The 16,485-nt window shown below is 44.0% G+C and overlaps 1 protein-coding gene across 1 annotated transcript; it reads left to right on the top strand.

Annotated features, from left to right (window-relative positions):
- The first annotated feature begins 13,416 nt into the window (after positions 1-13,416).
- Positions 13,417-15,040, top strand: LOC133009127 (E3 ubiquitin/ISG15 ligase TRIM25-like). The gene is made up of 2 exons (XM_061076537.1): positions 13,417-14,395; positions 15,024-15,040. The coding sequence occupies exons 1-2, from the start codon at positions 13,417-13,419 to the stop codon at positions 15,038-15,040; spliced, it is 996 nt and encodes a 331-aa protein (XP_060932520.1).
- Positions 15,041-16,485: the final 1,445 nt, after the last annotated feature.

Below are 16,485 nucleotides of genomic sequence, written 5' to 3'. Positions count from 1 at the left end.
GAATCTGAAGGCTCTACGCTGACATTTGATGCGGCACAAAATTGGATTTCCAGCGTGATTCTCTCTCACCGAGCCCCTCATGGAGTGTAATCCACGCTGTGACTAATTGAGTGGCATGCCAACAGCCTGAGTGTATAAATGGATGGCTGCTGCTGCCGGTGAAATGTGTCTGTGGCCTGTATTTCTTTTTGGTTTGGTTTTGTTTTTCCGTCTGATGGCCTGTGCTGTTGTTAGACACACACACAAACACACACAAACACACACACACACACACACACACACACACACACACACACACGCACATACACACATTCTTGAGTACAAAGACACATTTTCATCCTTTGTCAATGTCGTCCCTTGTTGTTTCCTGTTGAACGTGACCCTGCACAAGCTGCTGTCTGGCTGCCTGTTACATGAATAAGTCAATCGGAGCAACAGTAAAAAACCTGATTTACTTCTATAATACAAAACGCATCCTACAGACCGGTTGACCTCGAGCAAATAGGAAACACGATTGTCCCGTTTGACAAAGGCATTAGCATAAGTGCATGAGCAAACCTGGAACCTGAAGGTGTCAGTGACAGATGCTGCTGGAGGATGACTCACCACAGCGATGTCACCTGTCTGACCACCGATATCCCAGGAGGCATTGCTTTAACCTGGCAAATCCCTCACGCAGACAGCGGAAGAGCTCTATAACAATGACGCAACGGAGAAAAGAGCAGTTTTTCCTCCCCCCCCCCATGTTGATAGGTTATCTTTGCACCAAATCCCCTCACTCTAATCTCAAATCTCTGTCATGCCCTCTGCTCCGGGGACCCGGCATCTGATTTGGATTTGAATAATTGAAACTGTCTTCCTCCCCAGAGGTCGGGATACAGCAGTTTCCTCTTCATTAAAAACTTTCCACTAATCTGTGTGTGTGTGTGTGTGTGTGTGTGTGTGTGTGTGTGTGTGTGTGTGTGTGTGTGTGTGTGTGTCTGTGTGTGTGTCTGTGTGTGTTTGTGTGTCTGTGTGTGTGTCTGCCCCCCCACATTTACAGATTGCACTGCCCTTCCATCCACACCCCCACTGGAGAAAAAAAAATACACAAACCCTCAAAAAACATGTCACTACACAGACGGGCTGGGATACAGAAGTCTACACACTCACTGGGCTTCACTGAGACACACAACATGATCATCACTTTGAACAGACGAGACGCTGGCGGCAGTTTAAAGCGTATAGCGGCAGGCAGGACGCAACAAAAGGCACTAATGAATGAACTCCGAGGTGGATGGTAACGTGGCATACGTACCTGCAGGTTTCCATTCACCGGTCTCTCTCCCTCTGCTTCTCCCCTCTCACCCCCCTGCCTCCCTCTTTGTGGACGCTGGCTGTGTCTGCCTGCCGGTTTTCTGGAGGAGAGAGAGAGAGTCTTCACCCCATCGAGCCGGGGACCGGGGCTCAGCTGCAGAGACTGACATCATCCCTTTCAGAGAGGAGGTTTTCCCCTCCCGCTATCTGCACCCTCTCGCTCTGTCTCGCTCCCTCCCTATCTCTCCCTCTCTCTCTTTCTCTCTCTCTCTCTCTCACCATAGCTCAGCCACTCACTCACTCTGTACAGTATAGTGCACTCCCCCTATCTCTCCCTCCCCGGCCTCTCCTCTCCTCTTTTATTTTATCTCTCCTTCCTTTTCCTTTCTTTCATTTCATCTTTCAAAGCCGGAGCGTGCGAGACACATTGGCACTGAAACAGTAACAAGTGCTAAGAGAGGACTTTCCTATTCAAAGCAGTCCGGACTTCCATCGTCATAAAACAAGCACGTGAATCTGTCATCACAGAGGCAACTTATCCACTGAGTTTTCCATTAGAGGTTTGATCAAAAGCTGCCTTTAGATTCTTCATAGTTTGATATCCTTCTTCCTCTTTCTCCTTCCATCTCCCCTCCACACCCGTAGACGATCAAGGGTTTGGATGAGAACATGAAGACTGAAGTCTAACCAGCACCTATCTGTTTTCTTTTAGATCAGAGAAGGGGGGGAAAGCAGAGGGAATCTCTCTGAGTCGATTGAGACGGATGCCTGCTGTGGTGCCTGCGGTGGTGGGGCTCGCTGTAGCTGTCCATGGTGCTGATTACCGCTGAAGGAGACATCACTAAGGACAGCACTCGCCCGGCAGACCCACGGAAAATAGCCTTGAACAGAAGCACGGAGGAAAACCTGTTTCAGCTGCTACGCCAGGCAGCCTTAATAAATACACACGCACGCACGCGGGCGCACACACCTGGGTGTACACACTGATGAACACACGCACACACACATATATACAGACTTACATCTACCTCCCAGCCTCCTCCTCTGTTTCCCGCGGGCATTTCTCTGCGTCTTAACTCATTTAGGCTTACATTCATCATTGTAGGGTAACAGTGGCAGGTGGGATTAAAATGGATTAGCCCTATTAAATAAATGTGTGGTGCATATTACACCCAGACACACACACACACACACACAGACAAACACACACACATGTCTTCAAAGCCACATTTAACTGTTACAATACTATAGTCGTGCTCCCTAAACACACATGTAGCAAAGAATGTTAAAATGCACGTACATGTGAACACAGACAGTTTCAGACAGACTGGAAATAGCGATGGGACAAAGCAGCAGAATAGGGGAGGAGAGGTATAGATGATGTGTATATTGCTGCTTTTCTGCCACTCACACTGTGGACTCCTTTCTGTTGTCTTAACTCTCGTCTCAAGAGGTAGCTTTTAGAATCTCGCCTCCTTGTTTCCATAGTGACACTTTCCCTCCTTTGTGTGAGAGAGGATGTGTGTATTTCAGAGACACACAGAGAGGAGAGAGACAGGCGTAGGGAGGGAGAGAGGAGGGGGATGACAGCAAGATAACTTGGTTCACTTACATTTATTCACTACAAAAAGAGAAAAGGGGAGAAATGCACACAGCCAGTTCCCGGCATCAGGGAAAGCCTCCTCTGTTCCACTATTCACCGGCTGTCAGCAGTAAGTTGCTTAACTTTTGACTAATGGCTCTGCAACATCCCGAAATAAAGCAGTCGTTGCTGCATCCGTGATACCAGCAATACTACGCACTGATTCTGTGTCGGCTTGAGAGTTTTTAATTGATTACACACTGTGCAAAATAAACACTGGGGGGGCTGCCAGTGCTACTGAAAATATAACTAACACATGGTTTAAAAATACACACCAATATGCTTATGCTGAAAAAACGTTGGTTATTTTCACTTCCACTTCTAAACAGATATCCCTAATAGTGAGATGTGGATTTTTCATTCATTGTGACGGCTGATTTGAGGCTAAAATGTTATTTAAATAAAGAATAGTATTCAACAAGAAAACACAACTGTTACGCATCCTCATGTAACCCGAGTATCTGGAGCTTTTTAAAAAAAGGTCTTACCATTAATGTCACTCATTATTTGTCGATAATTGCACATCTGTATGGAACGCATTAGGAAGTGATAATGAAAAACAATCCAGAATGACCTTCAAGGGTACGACTATTACCTAGATAAAATACCCCCTAATCTAAATCTGTGGCGCGCCGTGTGTAATAAATGATTAATTATGGATATTAAATGGCTGGATTTATCACTTTCAAAACAACCTGGGTGGATTTCGGAGATTGATGGCAGGAAAACACACTGTGCGTGCATGTGTGTGCATGTGTGAGCCTATTTGAGAGTGTATATATATATATATTATAGTTTAAATCTCCTCTCGTGGCCCAGTAGGAATCAGCCCAGAGAGGAGACTTAGCTGAGGAGCAAATCCCTTCTCCCCGTGCCCTTCCAGCATCTCAGCCGACTGCGTTCCACCTCAGTGAATCAGTATCAGGAGCAAGGACACTGGAGGCTCGGCTGAGGCGCAGGGTTGACTACACATAAGGGGATTGTCTAAACTGAGACGTCTGCCATCTTGAGCTGTCACAACGCTGGCGTATAAACAAGGATACACCTGACAAACCTAATGAAATGACAGATGAGGTAAATGGAGCCTCTAAGCAAGGCTGAACTTTTGTTTCCCCTCTCAATCATTCACTCTCCTGATAATACAGCGTGTTCTAAACAAGGCCCCAGAAAGTCCCTGGAAACTTTTCAAGAGCGACTAAAAAAAAAAAACCCGGAACAGTTTAACCTATTGTAGCTTCTCTCTGCAGTCTCTCTCTCTGCCTAACAATGAGCAACATGGCAGCCACACATATCTGAATGCAATGGCAGCATGCTATTAGATAAATTGGAGCTGTTCCCCGTGAGCGGTTGGAGAGGAACGGGGGGGGGGTTCTTGACATACTCTCTGGTTTTTGTGTGAGACAAAAAGAGAGAGGGATGAAGAGAGAGGTGGGAAGAGTCCCCTGAAGAAACGTCAGGAAAAGGTGGTGAAACGAGACTGTTCCTGTCAGCGGCGTCGCCCGATGCTTGAGTGGCTCTGAGCCGCTCTCGGCAGCCGGTTGAAGTCGTGTTAAGCTCAGCTGCTCCATCAGCCGCCAAGGTATCTTCATATAAAGCCAAGGTATCATCACCCTGACAGTGAGGCCGAGGTGCAGCACTCAATACTCCACCACTTCACACGACTGTAACGTACCTGCCGCATACTCTCCACTGTAGACGGAGGGGAGGCTGCGTTGGCTCATAAGCTTTTTGTTATCACCTTGCTCGTCCGTGTGATTTGAAAAAGTGCGCAAGCGAGTGTGTGTGTCTGTGTGTGTGTGTGTGTGTGTGTGTGTGTGTGTGTGTGTGTGTGTGTGTGTGTGTGTGTGTGTGTGTGTGTGTGTGTGACTCCAGGCAAGTGGCACATTGGCCATAGATGAGTGTGTAGCCTTCTCTTCACTTTTCTATTTTGTCTTGAATCAATCCCCGGAGTGTAACAATACCTATTTCTCTCTGTATAATTGGACTGGATGACAGGCACATCTGAAGTCAACGGATGAAAGCCTCTCCTGACAATGGAGTGTCTGGCCTGTGACATGACTTGAATGAGGAAGAGATAACACACGCACGCACACACACACACACACACACACACACACACACACACACACACACACACACACACACACACACACACACACACACACACACACACACACACACACACACACTGTAGGTGCCACAAAACCTACACACCCATTTTTGCTCACACAAAGTTGTCTCACAAATCAGAGCAGCTAGTGGGCACAGTGGAGATGAAATGATATGATTTGTATAATGATCTCAAATCTGCCCTGCGATAAATTCCGTCCGTATCAGCAGAATATAACTCGCTGATTTAATTTACTGCCGGTGCCGACCAAATATTTGCGATCAAACTCTGCATTCTGCTCGCTCTTCATCAAGCAAGCGTGACAGACTGTAACTTTGAATAGCTGCCAGTAAAACAACTTATTATTCAGTTTTCCCCCCTGTACTCTGGCTCGCCTATTTATATCTGTGTGTGAGGGTGTGTGTGTTTCATGTCGTGCAGTACATCCTTATGCATATTAACCCACACATATTCACACACACACATGTTAACACACGTTGAACAAAACACTGTGACTACAGCTCAATAAAGCTCTCAAGGAGGTATTTGTAAAACTGGAACTTGCGCACCCAAAAGCACAAAATATCTCTTTGTGTGTTTGCCATACGCAAAAAACTGTTTGACCATATTTTGGTCAAACGAGCAAACGTCTCTGAGGAAACTGTGCTTCTCGCTTGAAAAGGAAACTAAAGCCGTGGCTCAAAAGACAAGAAAGAAAAATCTCAGTGTATTCCACATGTTTTTCTATAATAAATTAAAGCTATTGGTGGAAACACTATGTGGTGCCTGGATCAATAACATCACAAGGCCCAGAGTGAAATGTTTCTCTGAACAGAACATTGATTTATCTCCTCCAAGTTGGCTACTCTCTAATGACACCCTCTGTGTCACAGCATATACTATGACAAAGGTCTGTGTACATGGATGTACGGAATAGGTAGAGGAGTTTATAATAGCAGCCATAAATCAATATGACATAATGTCCAAAAGTGATTGGTTTTCTTTTTGTCCTTTGAATCCCCTTCACACTCCGCACATGGCCTCATGGAGTGTGTTTCGCTCCCCAATCACAACACTGATATGAAATGATTATTTGTTTGGGAGAGAAAGTCTGTGAGCACGAAACGAGCCGGCTGGGGAAATATTTGTGAGCAAATAAGAGAAAATCATGAATCATGGACCAATTTAATAAGATAAAGAGTAAGAAAATTGTTTCATCAATATTTTGAGCCTTATTCAGCAGCATCTAATATATATAATTATAGTGAGTCATCTTTGTGTACAGTAGGTGATCAATGTACAATTTAATGCATCTAACCAACAATATTCACCCATGTAGAATGATACATTACTCTGTGTTATATACTTACATTGTTGTCTGAACGCTATTAATAACACATCCATGAGCCAAACTGTTGCACTGGATGACACTGAACACGGCAGCTGTAGTTTATCTTGAGTCGGTGCCATGTAAACCATCCTGCTGCCAGAAAATACTCACTGGTCTTAAATGTGTATTAATCCTCAGCTGAAACAAAGAAATGCATCAATGTAGAAACTATATATCAAGTTATATAATTGTGTCTGTGATCGTACGTCTCTGATAGCAACGTGTGAGTGAGAGACCGAGAGAGAACCATCGCCCAGCTCGGCTTTTCTCTGCAGCACCTACGGAGATTTTCAGCATCTCTCAAGTGAAGCTTTTGTTCTGCATCTTTAATGTTGAGATCCTCTCATCTCCCTTCAGCATCATTTTCAGATGCAGCTGCTTTCTGCAAATTGGACCCAATATACTTTTTCCTCTCTGCTTCCCTCCTTTGGTTGTGTGTTTGCTTGTGTTATGAGTATTTGCAGGGCACAGGTCAAACTGAGGAGGATTTCTTTTCAAAATGTGTTTGTGTTTTGTCTTTTTTGTGAAGTGCCCTGTGTTGCGTCATCAGGGCCACCAGACTTTATTGAAGATCCCTTTCTTTCAAGTTATATTGAATTATTTTTTACCACTTGGGGAAAACGGAACAAGCCTGAAATCTTTATCTTATAGAATAAATATAGCAACGTGTTAGCAAACATTGACTCTATATAGACACATCGAGTAGAAACATGAGCTCACATTGAAGGTCATTGGTTTCTTCCTAATTGTAATAGAACCACTATACACTTTATTTTAAGCTCTGGTTTGGTCTCCACCATCTTTCAAGGGCAATATCAGGCTCTATATTCAATGTTTTGTGGGGGTTTGCAGCGTGTTTCTCTATTTGTGTTGTGCTGTGTGTATTGTCACCATGTTTCTGTATTTGGTTTGTAGAAATTGATGAACGTGTTGTTTTTCTTGCTTGTATTTTGTCTGTTTGCCTGTTTTTCAGGGCCATCGTACTAATGGGCTGGAACAAGTAAACACAAGAAGCTGGAATTTATTGCAGGTCTGTTGCATTGCACAGTGAAGGCGTTGATAATACTGTGTCCCGCTTTTAGACCATCAGCTCCTGTGTTATGCGTGCATGGTATATAGGGTTTGTAGGGTTTTTATAATGGTGAGAGCAGTGGGAATGATTTAACGATTTCTCCCACAGCAAAGTGTATCCATCATGATATGGCTCTCTGACACATTGGTCAGCAGCAGCAGGTGGTATGATGTGGCTGAAGTGTAAGTGGCTTTCAGAATGCAGGATAGCCTGTCAGCCGGAGGCCCTTAGGGGAGCAGCTTCACACCATGTCTGGCTGCAGAATGGCCTTTACACACTGCCTCTTCCTCCGGCTCGTTCAGTGTGGGTCTGAAATCGACGCAGGAGCTCATCTCTCTTGCTGTGTTCGTGTGCGTGTGTGTGTGTGTGTGTGTGTGTGTGTGTGTGTGTGTGTGTGTGTGTGTGTGTGTGTGTGTGTGTGTGTGTGTGTGTGTGTGTGTGTGTGTGTGTGTGTGTGTGTGTGTGTGTGTGTGTGTGTGTGTGTGTGTGTGTGTGTGTGTGTGTGTGCGCGTGTTAAAGTGAGGGTGTTAGTGGGCGGGTGTAAATCTCTGTCCGGCAGCACGTTGGGATGGGTGTTTGGGGACTGCTTGGAGAGCTGGCTCACAGGAGCTCAGACTGATGAAGTGATGGTGATGGATGGAGGTAATAAAGGCCTGGATGTCCTGTCTGTTGCCAGTGATGAGGCTGGTATGAATCACCCGTCTGGGGCTGCTGAACATGACGCTGCTCAATCCCCAGGCCCTGTGCCTTGCCACCCGACACTCCGCCTCGGTCCCTTCCCGCCTTCACCCCTCTGCCCTGTGACTTACTGTCATTACGAGGAGATTTCCGCCTGAACGAAGCAAAGCGCAAACATTCAACAGTGTGCCATCGCCGTATCAATCTGTGCTAACGCATATCTTGGAAGATATTATGCAGCTTGTTTATCCATCTCCAAACACAGCACGCACACAGTTCAAAGCGCTGCACGCTGTTCATTAGTTTTGTGTCCAAACATCACTTGTTGAGTGATTGCGCTGCACGGCAGAAAAAAATCCAATCAACTCAGTCAGCCATTCCTCATGAATAAGGTCATTTGAATAAAAAAGGGCATCTGAAATTACAGTGTTTGTGTCAACATAACAAGTTAATGATCTCGGATGATAATTGGTGGTTGGATGCCGGGGCGCTGTGTTGTGGCCCGTGAGGTTTCGGTGGCAAGGACCTCCTGTGATAAAAGAAGCAGCATGAGGGCTTTCAAAGTGGCGCGTCGCTGTAGGCAACGCAATTCATCACCTCACCATGAATATTCATCCGCCCCTGTGTTTCCTCCGGGGCTGCTGAAAACACGTCTGCATTAGGTCTCTTCCATGCGTTGCGGTTTGAAGACACCTGAACCTTCTGGCCTCTCATTACCACACTGCACTGTTGCCGTGCCGCGCTCAGCCGCCTGCCAGAGAGGGAAGCCACTTCTCATTAAAATGAAAAGGGAGATTTTTCTCGCTCCTTGAACTAACAAGGCAGAGGTCAGACCGGCGGATGATTGTGAATTCACACGCTCGCCGGGGTCACGACTGCCAATTGTGGTCGCAGGGCAAGCGGCGCGGATGAATTTACCCGCCAAGGTTGTGTGGCTTAATGTGTGGAACCAGTCTGAGGCTTGTTGTTGGAAAATTTAGGAACATTTGCTGCATCTTTTCCTCCCCCGCCCGTCTCCCTGACAGGAGCGCAGAGTTTCTGGGGCATCTTTCAGCACTTTATCAGACCTGCAGGCTTCTCAGCTCTGTCCCCAGATTACAGTTTAGGCAGGGGGCGCTTGACTGACAGGCCTTGGCCTCAGCAGTCCCTGGGGGAAAGGGGAGGGGGATTTGTGATGGCTGCACTGACTCGTACTTCTCTTACAATTTTCTCCAGGCTGGTTTCAGACTGTCAGGCTTAGAGAAAGCTCTCTCTGCATAATTCATTAGATCTCCTCTCCTTTTCACTCTTGGCTGCTATGTGGCAGGCGCCATAGCCCCATTGTTTAAGAAGAAAGAGTAATGGAACTTGTCACAATATGTTAACACAGTCTATCGTTCACAGCAACAGTTTGAAAACAACCTAACTTCTTCTGAAACAAGCAAAGCCAGTGTAGAATAATTATAAGAATCGGATAATTCAAGGACTAAACAGCTAATACCACTTTCCAGTGTGTGATTGGCTGACAACATCAACAAATTCATTAATATAATCATATTAAGACTTCTATATCAATAAACGGCTTTAACTATAATAACTCTAATCCAGAAGAGGATACAGCAAAACACCAAACATTGTTTTGCAGCCAATTACCGCAGCATTGTCTGCATATGACACACACTCAGGCCCGTCTTCTTGAAGCGTGTCTTCTGTCTCTGGTCATGATCTGGCTGGCATTTATTTTCGTGGAAATGTGCGAGGGAAAATAAATTATCTTTGATGCTACATGACATTCCCTCCTCACAGAATAAGACTAAACAAGTCCTCCAACACACAATCCTCCACGTTGAAGCCAGAGGACGACTTCTGTCACCGTGGCAGTAAATAATATGTGAAGCAATGCCAATACACATCATGTCGACACCTGGCATGTGTCGAAAAACGGCAGAAATGTGTCGACGCCGACGGTGCCTTGAAACATTTTGTCAATTTGGGTTATTGGTCGGATTTTGTTTGTCAAGTGTAGTAGTGAACATTTGAATGCAGACGGCTTCAGTTTGTTATTAGAGTGTCACTCAGGAGAGCCCACACCTCCGCCAGGGCCCAACAGTCTCCTTAACTTCACTCAAGCTGCAACAAATTCCACTAACGCATAGATCTCACTTCTCTAAGATGCCTGATTCCCTTGGAAATTAATGAAAAATGTCCAGCAATCAGCATCAAATTGTTAAGGGTTCTTCCCTGATCCACACCACATCTGTTCATGTTAATCTGTACAGTGGTTGGTGCGTAACTTGTTCATAAACAAACCAACAAACAAGACAGAGGTGAGAACAATACTTTCTTGGTGGACGTACATGCAATCTTTAATGTATAATGAAAATAATCAGTAAAAATTGTCAATAATAAGTATAACTTATTACACTTGGTATTAAATTGTGTAGTGAAATATTTCTTATGTAAAAAATATATGTTGAATATATCAACTTATAACTAACAAAACCACACAGTTAAACTCATGTTCACCACAAACAACCCTGAATTATGAAGAACTGCAGATTCAAAACAAAATTATGAGCTCACAATAGGGGCCAAATACATACAAATATATCTGGATTAAATAATAATAACATCAGAAATCTTAAATTTAGTATTTAGAAAGATGTGATGTGATAAGTGTGTGTGTGTGGGGGGGGGGAGTAGAGAAAAGTTAAGCTTCAGGCTGAAGTTAAAGGAGCAATAAGACTTCTAGTAATATAGTTTTGTAAAGGTCATACATTTCTGTAGTATGCTCCTATTTCATATCATTTTGTACAGATTTCATTTTTATCTTTTTCTGCCACTGGTTTATTACATTCCATGCTCTGCAGTTGCCTTTCAAACAAGCATTACTGTTATTAATTCTTATTTCTGAGTTGCCACGAGAAAAGATGAGAATCTTTTCTCGCCTGAAAGGTCATGAAGTATTCACAGCAAACAGTTGGACGTTTTTATTTTCGAGAGAGAAATGGAGAAACTGAACAGGACGTGTCTCAGGAGGCCGGTTCCACGCACACGCAGGAAACACAAAAAGAAACTTGCACATTACCATGAACTTTCACAGAATCTCTTTCAAGTTTACGGGTTATTTTTTAGCCCTCTTGGCTTCTCGTTCGGAGTTGTTCTCATCGCTGCACAGCTGATTTCTCTCCTCCTCTTTCTCCCCATCCTTCTTCTCTCTTTATTTCTCTGTGCCCCATTTCTCTCCTATAAACCCAACAGGTTGAGGCAGATCAAATTGAAATCAAGGGACGGATCAAGGAGTGGGGGAAGGGGGGCACTAGCCCCAACTGAAGTTGGATTGGCTCTTCAAGTGTCCCCATCTTTTTTTTTAACTTACTGACAATAACTGATGTGGGTTGTTTGTTTTTTTTTTGAAGAAGAAGAACACAATGTGCTTGAACAAGGAACAACTTTCAAAATATATTGAATGATATGTGGCTTTGCTCAAAGCCAGAGAGCCAACAGTAAACAAGGAATGACTGAAATATGCACCTTACTGAATCAGAGGCTGTGTTGCACATATAATCGGCCCCCCTGTAAATTGGGGCCCCTTTATGGCCCCTGATTTAGGAGAATCTTAGATGTGCCCCTGACAATTGAACTGAATTTAATTATAGTTGTTACTCGTTTCATCCACAGTATCATCTTTCACCTGTAGCTTGCACACAAACACACATACACACTACCCTGGGTTTGTTTGTGCTTAGCAATATGTTAGGATACAGTTCCTCATCATCATCAGTATTATATAAAAACAGATGGGTAAAGTTAATTTTATTTTGTGTTCAGTATTTCGGGAGTTAATAGCCTCTTTTCATTTGAACTCACCTCGTTAGGGCCCGAGCGCCGACGGTGGGAGGCCCTATTGAAATTTGCAATGGGCGTGGCAAAATGTCTCAACAGCGCTACCAACAAGATCCTAACGGGAATGAGGACAGTGCTGAATCATGACCAGATGAACAAAAAACTCGTATGAAAAACATTATAAAAAACAGAACAGGAAGCCCGCCCTTTTGCATTTAGTGGCCATTGAGGCCATATTACACATTTTTCAGGGCTTTCATCAGATCAACTTCAAATGGAGATGAGTGTCATCTAAATAAGATGGAGATACAAAAAGATCCAAAGACCTATTTTTCGTCACACCGTGTGACCTTGGCGTGGCGGCAAAGTTTACACGCCATCAAAACACAAGGTTCTGTATCTTGGACACACATGGTCCAATTGAGTCCAGACAAGACATGTACAGACAAGAGTCCTGGCTTCATGACATCTACACAGGAATCATGACTTAAAATCACAGCGTCACCTGCTGGCTACAGGAAGTGACATATTTTATACTTTGATGAACTGCTTGCTTCTGGGTGCAAAAGAGCTCAGTCAAGTCATGGGATCATGGTCAGAATTGTGACATTTCCTCAAACCGTGTAAACATTGAGGTGCGGCGAAAGTTCATCCTTTCGCCAAAGGAGACGATGTTGTCATAACTCCAGTGTGCATTGTCCTATCACCACCAAACTTTTGTCTCATTATCAGAGTCCAAGCCTGAACAGCTCTATGTGTTATTTTTTTTTTTTCATTTTATTTACTATCAGATCAAAATATATGATACACACATTTATAGTGATTTAATTACTGTTGTGGCAGCACAGCACAACTGCTGTTTGGAGCGGTGTGCCGTTTTATTTGAATGAACGTTTTTTAAGGATGTGGTATCACACTCTCCGAAAGGCACACTAACCCAAATTAATTAGCTTTTTGAGGGCTTTAATTTAACATTAAAGTCACTTTAACCCAGTTCTTACAGCAATACCTTTGCTATCTTGAATCTTTGAAACATGCTGTTTGTGTCTGGTATTGCAGCTCTGGAGCCCTGTGTAAGGTTTCATTATAATGTGTGCCATATACTACTATTCTGCATACTTATTATGTGTGCAATGCATTGCAGTACACTGTTTAAAGGCAGCTACCTTTAAGTCACACTGTTTATAGGTAGCTGCCTTTAAACAGTGTGACATAAAGGCAGCAGTGTAAAGGCAGCTACCTTTTGATAACACTGCTTTGGAGAGGTAAGACCATACTGTTGCTTTTTTCAATAGTGTGTTAAAACGTGGGAAAATGAGGAAGTGAACAAGAGAGGGAGGAGCAGAGATCTGTTTCTGTTCAGAGGAAGTGAAGCTATTCTACAGTCACTGGCAGCATCTGAAATGGCGCAGCAAGAAAATCAACTGGAAAGAGAAAGATTCTGCTGTCCGATCTGTCTGGATCTACTGAAGGATCCGGTGACTACTGGCTGTGGACACAGCTACTGTATGAGCTGTATTAACACCCACTGGGACAAAGGGGAGGAGAGAGAAAGCTACAGCTGCCCTCAGTGTAGACAGACCTTCACACCAAGGCCTGTCCTGGTGAAAAGCACCATGTTAGCTGATTCACTGGAGGAGCTGAAGACTGCACTCAAAGCTGCTCCTGTTGAAGATGTGGCCTCTGATGTCTGCACTGGGAGAAAACGGAAAGCTCTCAAGTCCCGTTTGGTTCGTTTGGCCTCTTATTGTAAAAAACACCTCCAGCCTCATCTTCAGTTAGCTCCATTTAAGAAGCACAAGCTGGTGGAGCCCTCGGAGAAGCTCCAGGAGTTCATCTGCTCTCGTCACGACGAGGTGATGAAGATGTTCTGCCGCACTGATCAGCAGTGTATCTGTTATCTCTGCTCTGTGGAGGAACATAAAGACCACGACACAGTGTCAGCTGCAGCAGAAAGGACTGAGAGGCAGAGAGAGCTCTGGCTGAGGAGACTAACAATCCAGCAGAGAGTCCAGGACCGAGAGAAAGATGTGAAGCTGCTTCAACAGGAGGAGGAGGCCGTCAATGGCTCTGCTGATAAAGCAGTGAAGGACAGTGAGAAGATCTTCACTAAGCTGAGCCGTCTGCTGAAGAAAAGAAGCTCTGATGTGAAGCAGCAGATCAGATTCCAGCAGGAAACTGAAGTGAGTCGAGTCAGAGAGCTTCAGGAGAGACTGGAGCAGCAGATTAGATCCCAGCAGGAAACTGAAGTGAGTCGAGTCAGAGAGCTTCAGGAGAGACTGGAGCAGGAGATCACTGAGCTGAAGAGGAAAGACCATGAACTGAAGCAGCTCGCAGACACAGAGGATCACAACCAGTTTCTACACAACTACCCCTCACTGTCACCACTCAGTGAATCTACACACTCATCCAGTATCAGGTTCCGTCCTCTGAGGATCTTTGAGGACATGACAGCAGCTGTGTCAAAGGTCAAAGGTCGACTACAGGACATTCTGAGTGCGACAGAGACAGAGATTTTACAGATTGTGTCTCAAGTGAGTGTTTTACTGCCACAACCAGAGCCAGAGACCAGAGCTGACTTCTTCAAATATTCCCAGGAAATCACACTGGATCCAAACACAGCAAACCATTATCTGTTATTATCTGAGGGAAACAGAAAAGTAACATATATGAGTGAACCACAGTCTTATTCTGATCACCCAGACAGATTCACTGGTTGGCATCAGGTCCTCAGTAGAGAGAGTCTGACTGGACGTTGTTACTGGGAGGTGGAGGTGGGGGTGGAAGTGAGAGGCGTAGTTCGTGTAGCAGTTGCATACAAGAATATCAGAAGATCAGGAGGCTCAGGTGAATGTGTATTTGGATTCAATGATAAATCTTGGTCATTATATTGTTATGGAAAGAGTTATATATTTTATTACAACAGCATTCAGACTCCAGTGTCAGGTCCTTGGTCCTCCCGAGTAGGAGTGTACCTGGATCACAGTGCAGGTGTTCTGTCCTTCTACAGCGTCTCTCACACCATGACCCTCCTCCACAGAGTCCAGACCACATTCACTCAGCCTCTCTATGCTGGAGCTAGGCTTTATTATATTGAATCCACAGCTGAGTTCTGTAAACTCAAATAGACTCGAGTCATTAAAAGCAGTGATTTAGATTCTGTGTGTATATCCTTAACTTCTTGTGTCTCCATGTTTGTTGATAAAAGTTCACCGTGGGGATGTTTCTGCTCCGCACAGAGATCAGCTGTCAATCAAACACTGACCTTCACACATATTTAGTTCTCACTTTGTAGAGACAGAAATCTATAATTACACTGACATGAATGTGTTTGAAAGAACTAATGTTGCTGTTGCTTCCAAATTAGGGCCCAAGAACCGATCGGTGGGAGGCCCTATTGTATTTCGAAGGATTTGCATTTCCCTTTTGGGGCTTTTTCAGGGAGAAATTGCTATAACTTTCGTGTTCATGGGTCTATCTCCCTCAAACTACATGTGTGTAGCAACAAATAGCTGAACAGCAATAATCTCATAATAATCCTATAACTACAGTCTCATACAGTGAGCTACAGGGTCTGAGAGGAGTTAAGTTTCAGACTGGACCTCACTGAACTTATTCTTTTCATCCTGAGTTAGAGGTGTTTCAGATGTTAGTCCTGATTCAGAGGCCCGGGTCATGACACCAGGTCAGGTAACTCATCTTAAATCATTCAGAACAGAACTAATCTCTGCTCATTGCAACAGTCTATACTGTTTAATATCTGTTTATTTGATGTTGTTTGTAGTCTGCATACAAACAGCCCCCCCCCCCTGCAAGGATAATAATAATATATAATATATTTAATTGTTAGCACTTATCCAAACAAGGTTACAAAGTGCTTCACAAAAAATGTACTAAAATAAAAGGAATTCGATTAAACTCGAGACCTTCAAATGTGAAGCGAAACAGTTCCCAAAGCGGTGTAGACATAATAGACGGCCGGATGTTTTCTGTCTGAAATGAATTGGTTAACATCAAGCCTTTTTGCACTTTATGGCGAATTGATGTGAGCTAAATATGGAGTTATGGCTTCATTAAACCACTGTTGTGTAGACAATGACCTGAGCAGTTCATCGTGTTGAACCTGAACCTGCTGTTCAAGAAAAAAGTACACAACGTGCTCGGATATGATGACACAGAACAATTAAGGGTATAATTATACTAGTTTTCTCTTTTTATTTATTTTTCAAGAGCTTCATTTTAATTGATGACATCATCTTAATAGCTGCATTTGAAAGGATGTTTAATTTTTATACATCTGCATATTTTTAATCCAGCTGCAAGCACTTGCACACAAACAAAAATGGTGCATTGCACTTCTGCACACATTCCTGCATTAAACAAGTACCTGTGAGCACTTAAAAACTTTTCTTTGATTATATGCATCTGATGAACCAATTATTCACTTAATACACTCGGCACTGTGCTGCAGC

The sequence above is a fragment of the Limanda limanda genome, chromosome 8 (genome assembly GCF_963576545.1).
Source record: "Limanda limanda chromosome 8, fLimLim1.1, whole genome shotgun sequence".
NCBI lineage: Eukaryota > Metazoa > Chordata > Actinopteri > Pleuronectiformes > Pleuronectidae > Limanda > Limanda limanda.
This window is presented reverse-complemented; position numbering and strand designations above follow the sequence as displayed.

Bases quoted from the DNA above. Each gene is read 5' to 3' on its own strand.
- LOC133009127 (XM_061076537.1), top strand. From the start codon at position 13,417: ATGGCGCAGCAAGAAAATCAACTGGAAAGAGAAAGATTCTGCTGTCCG.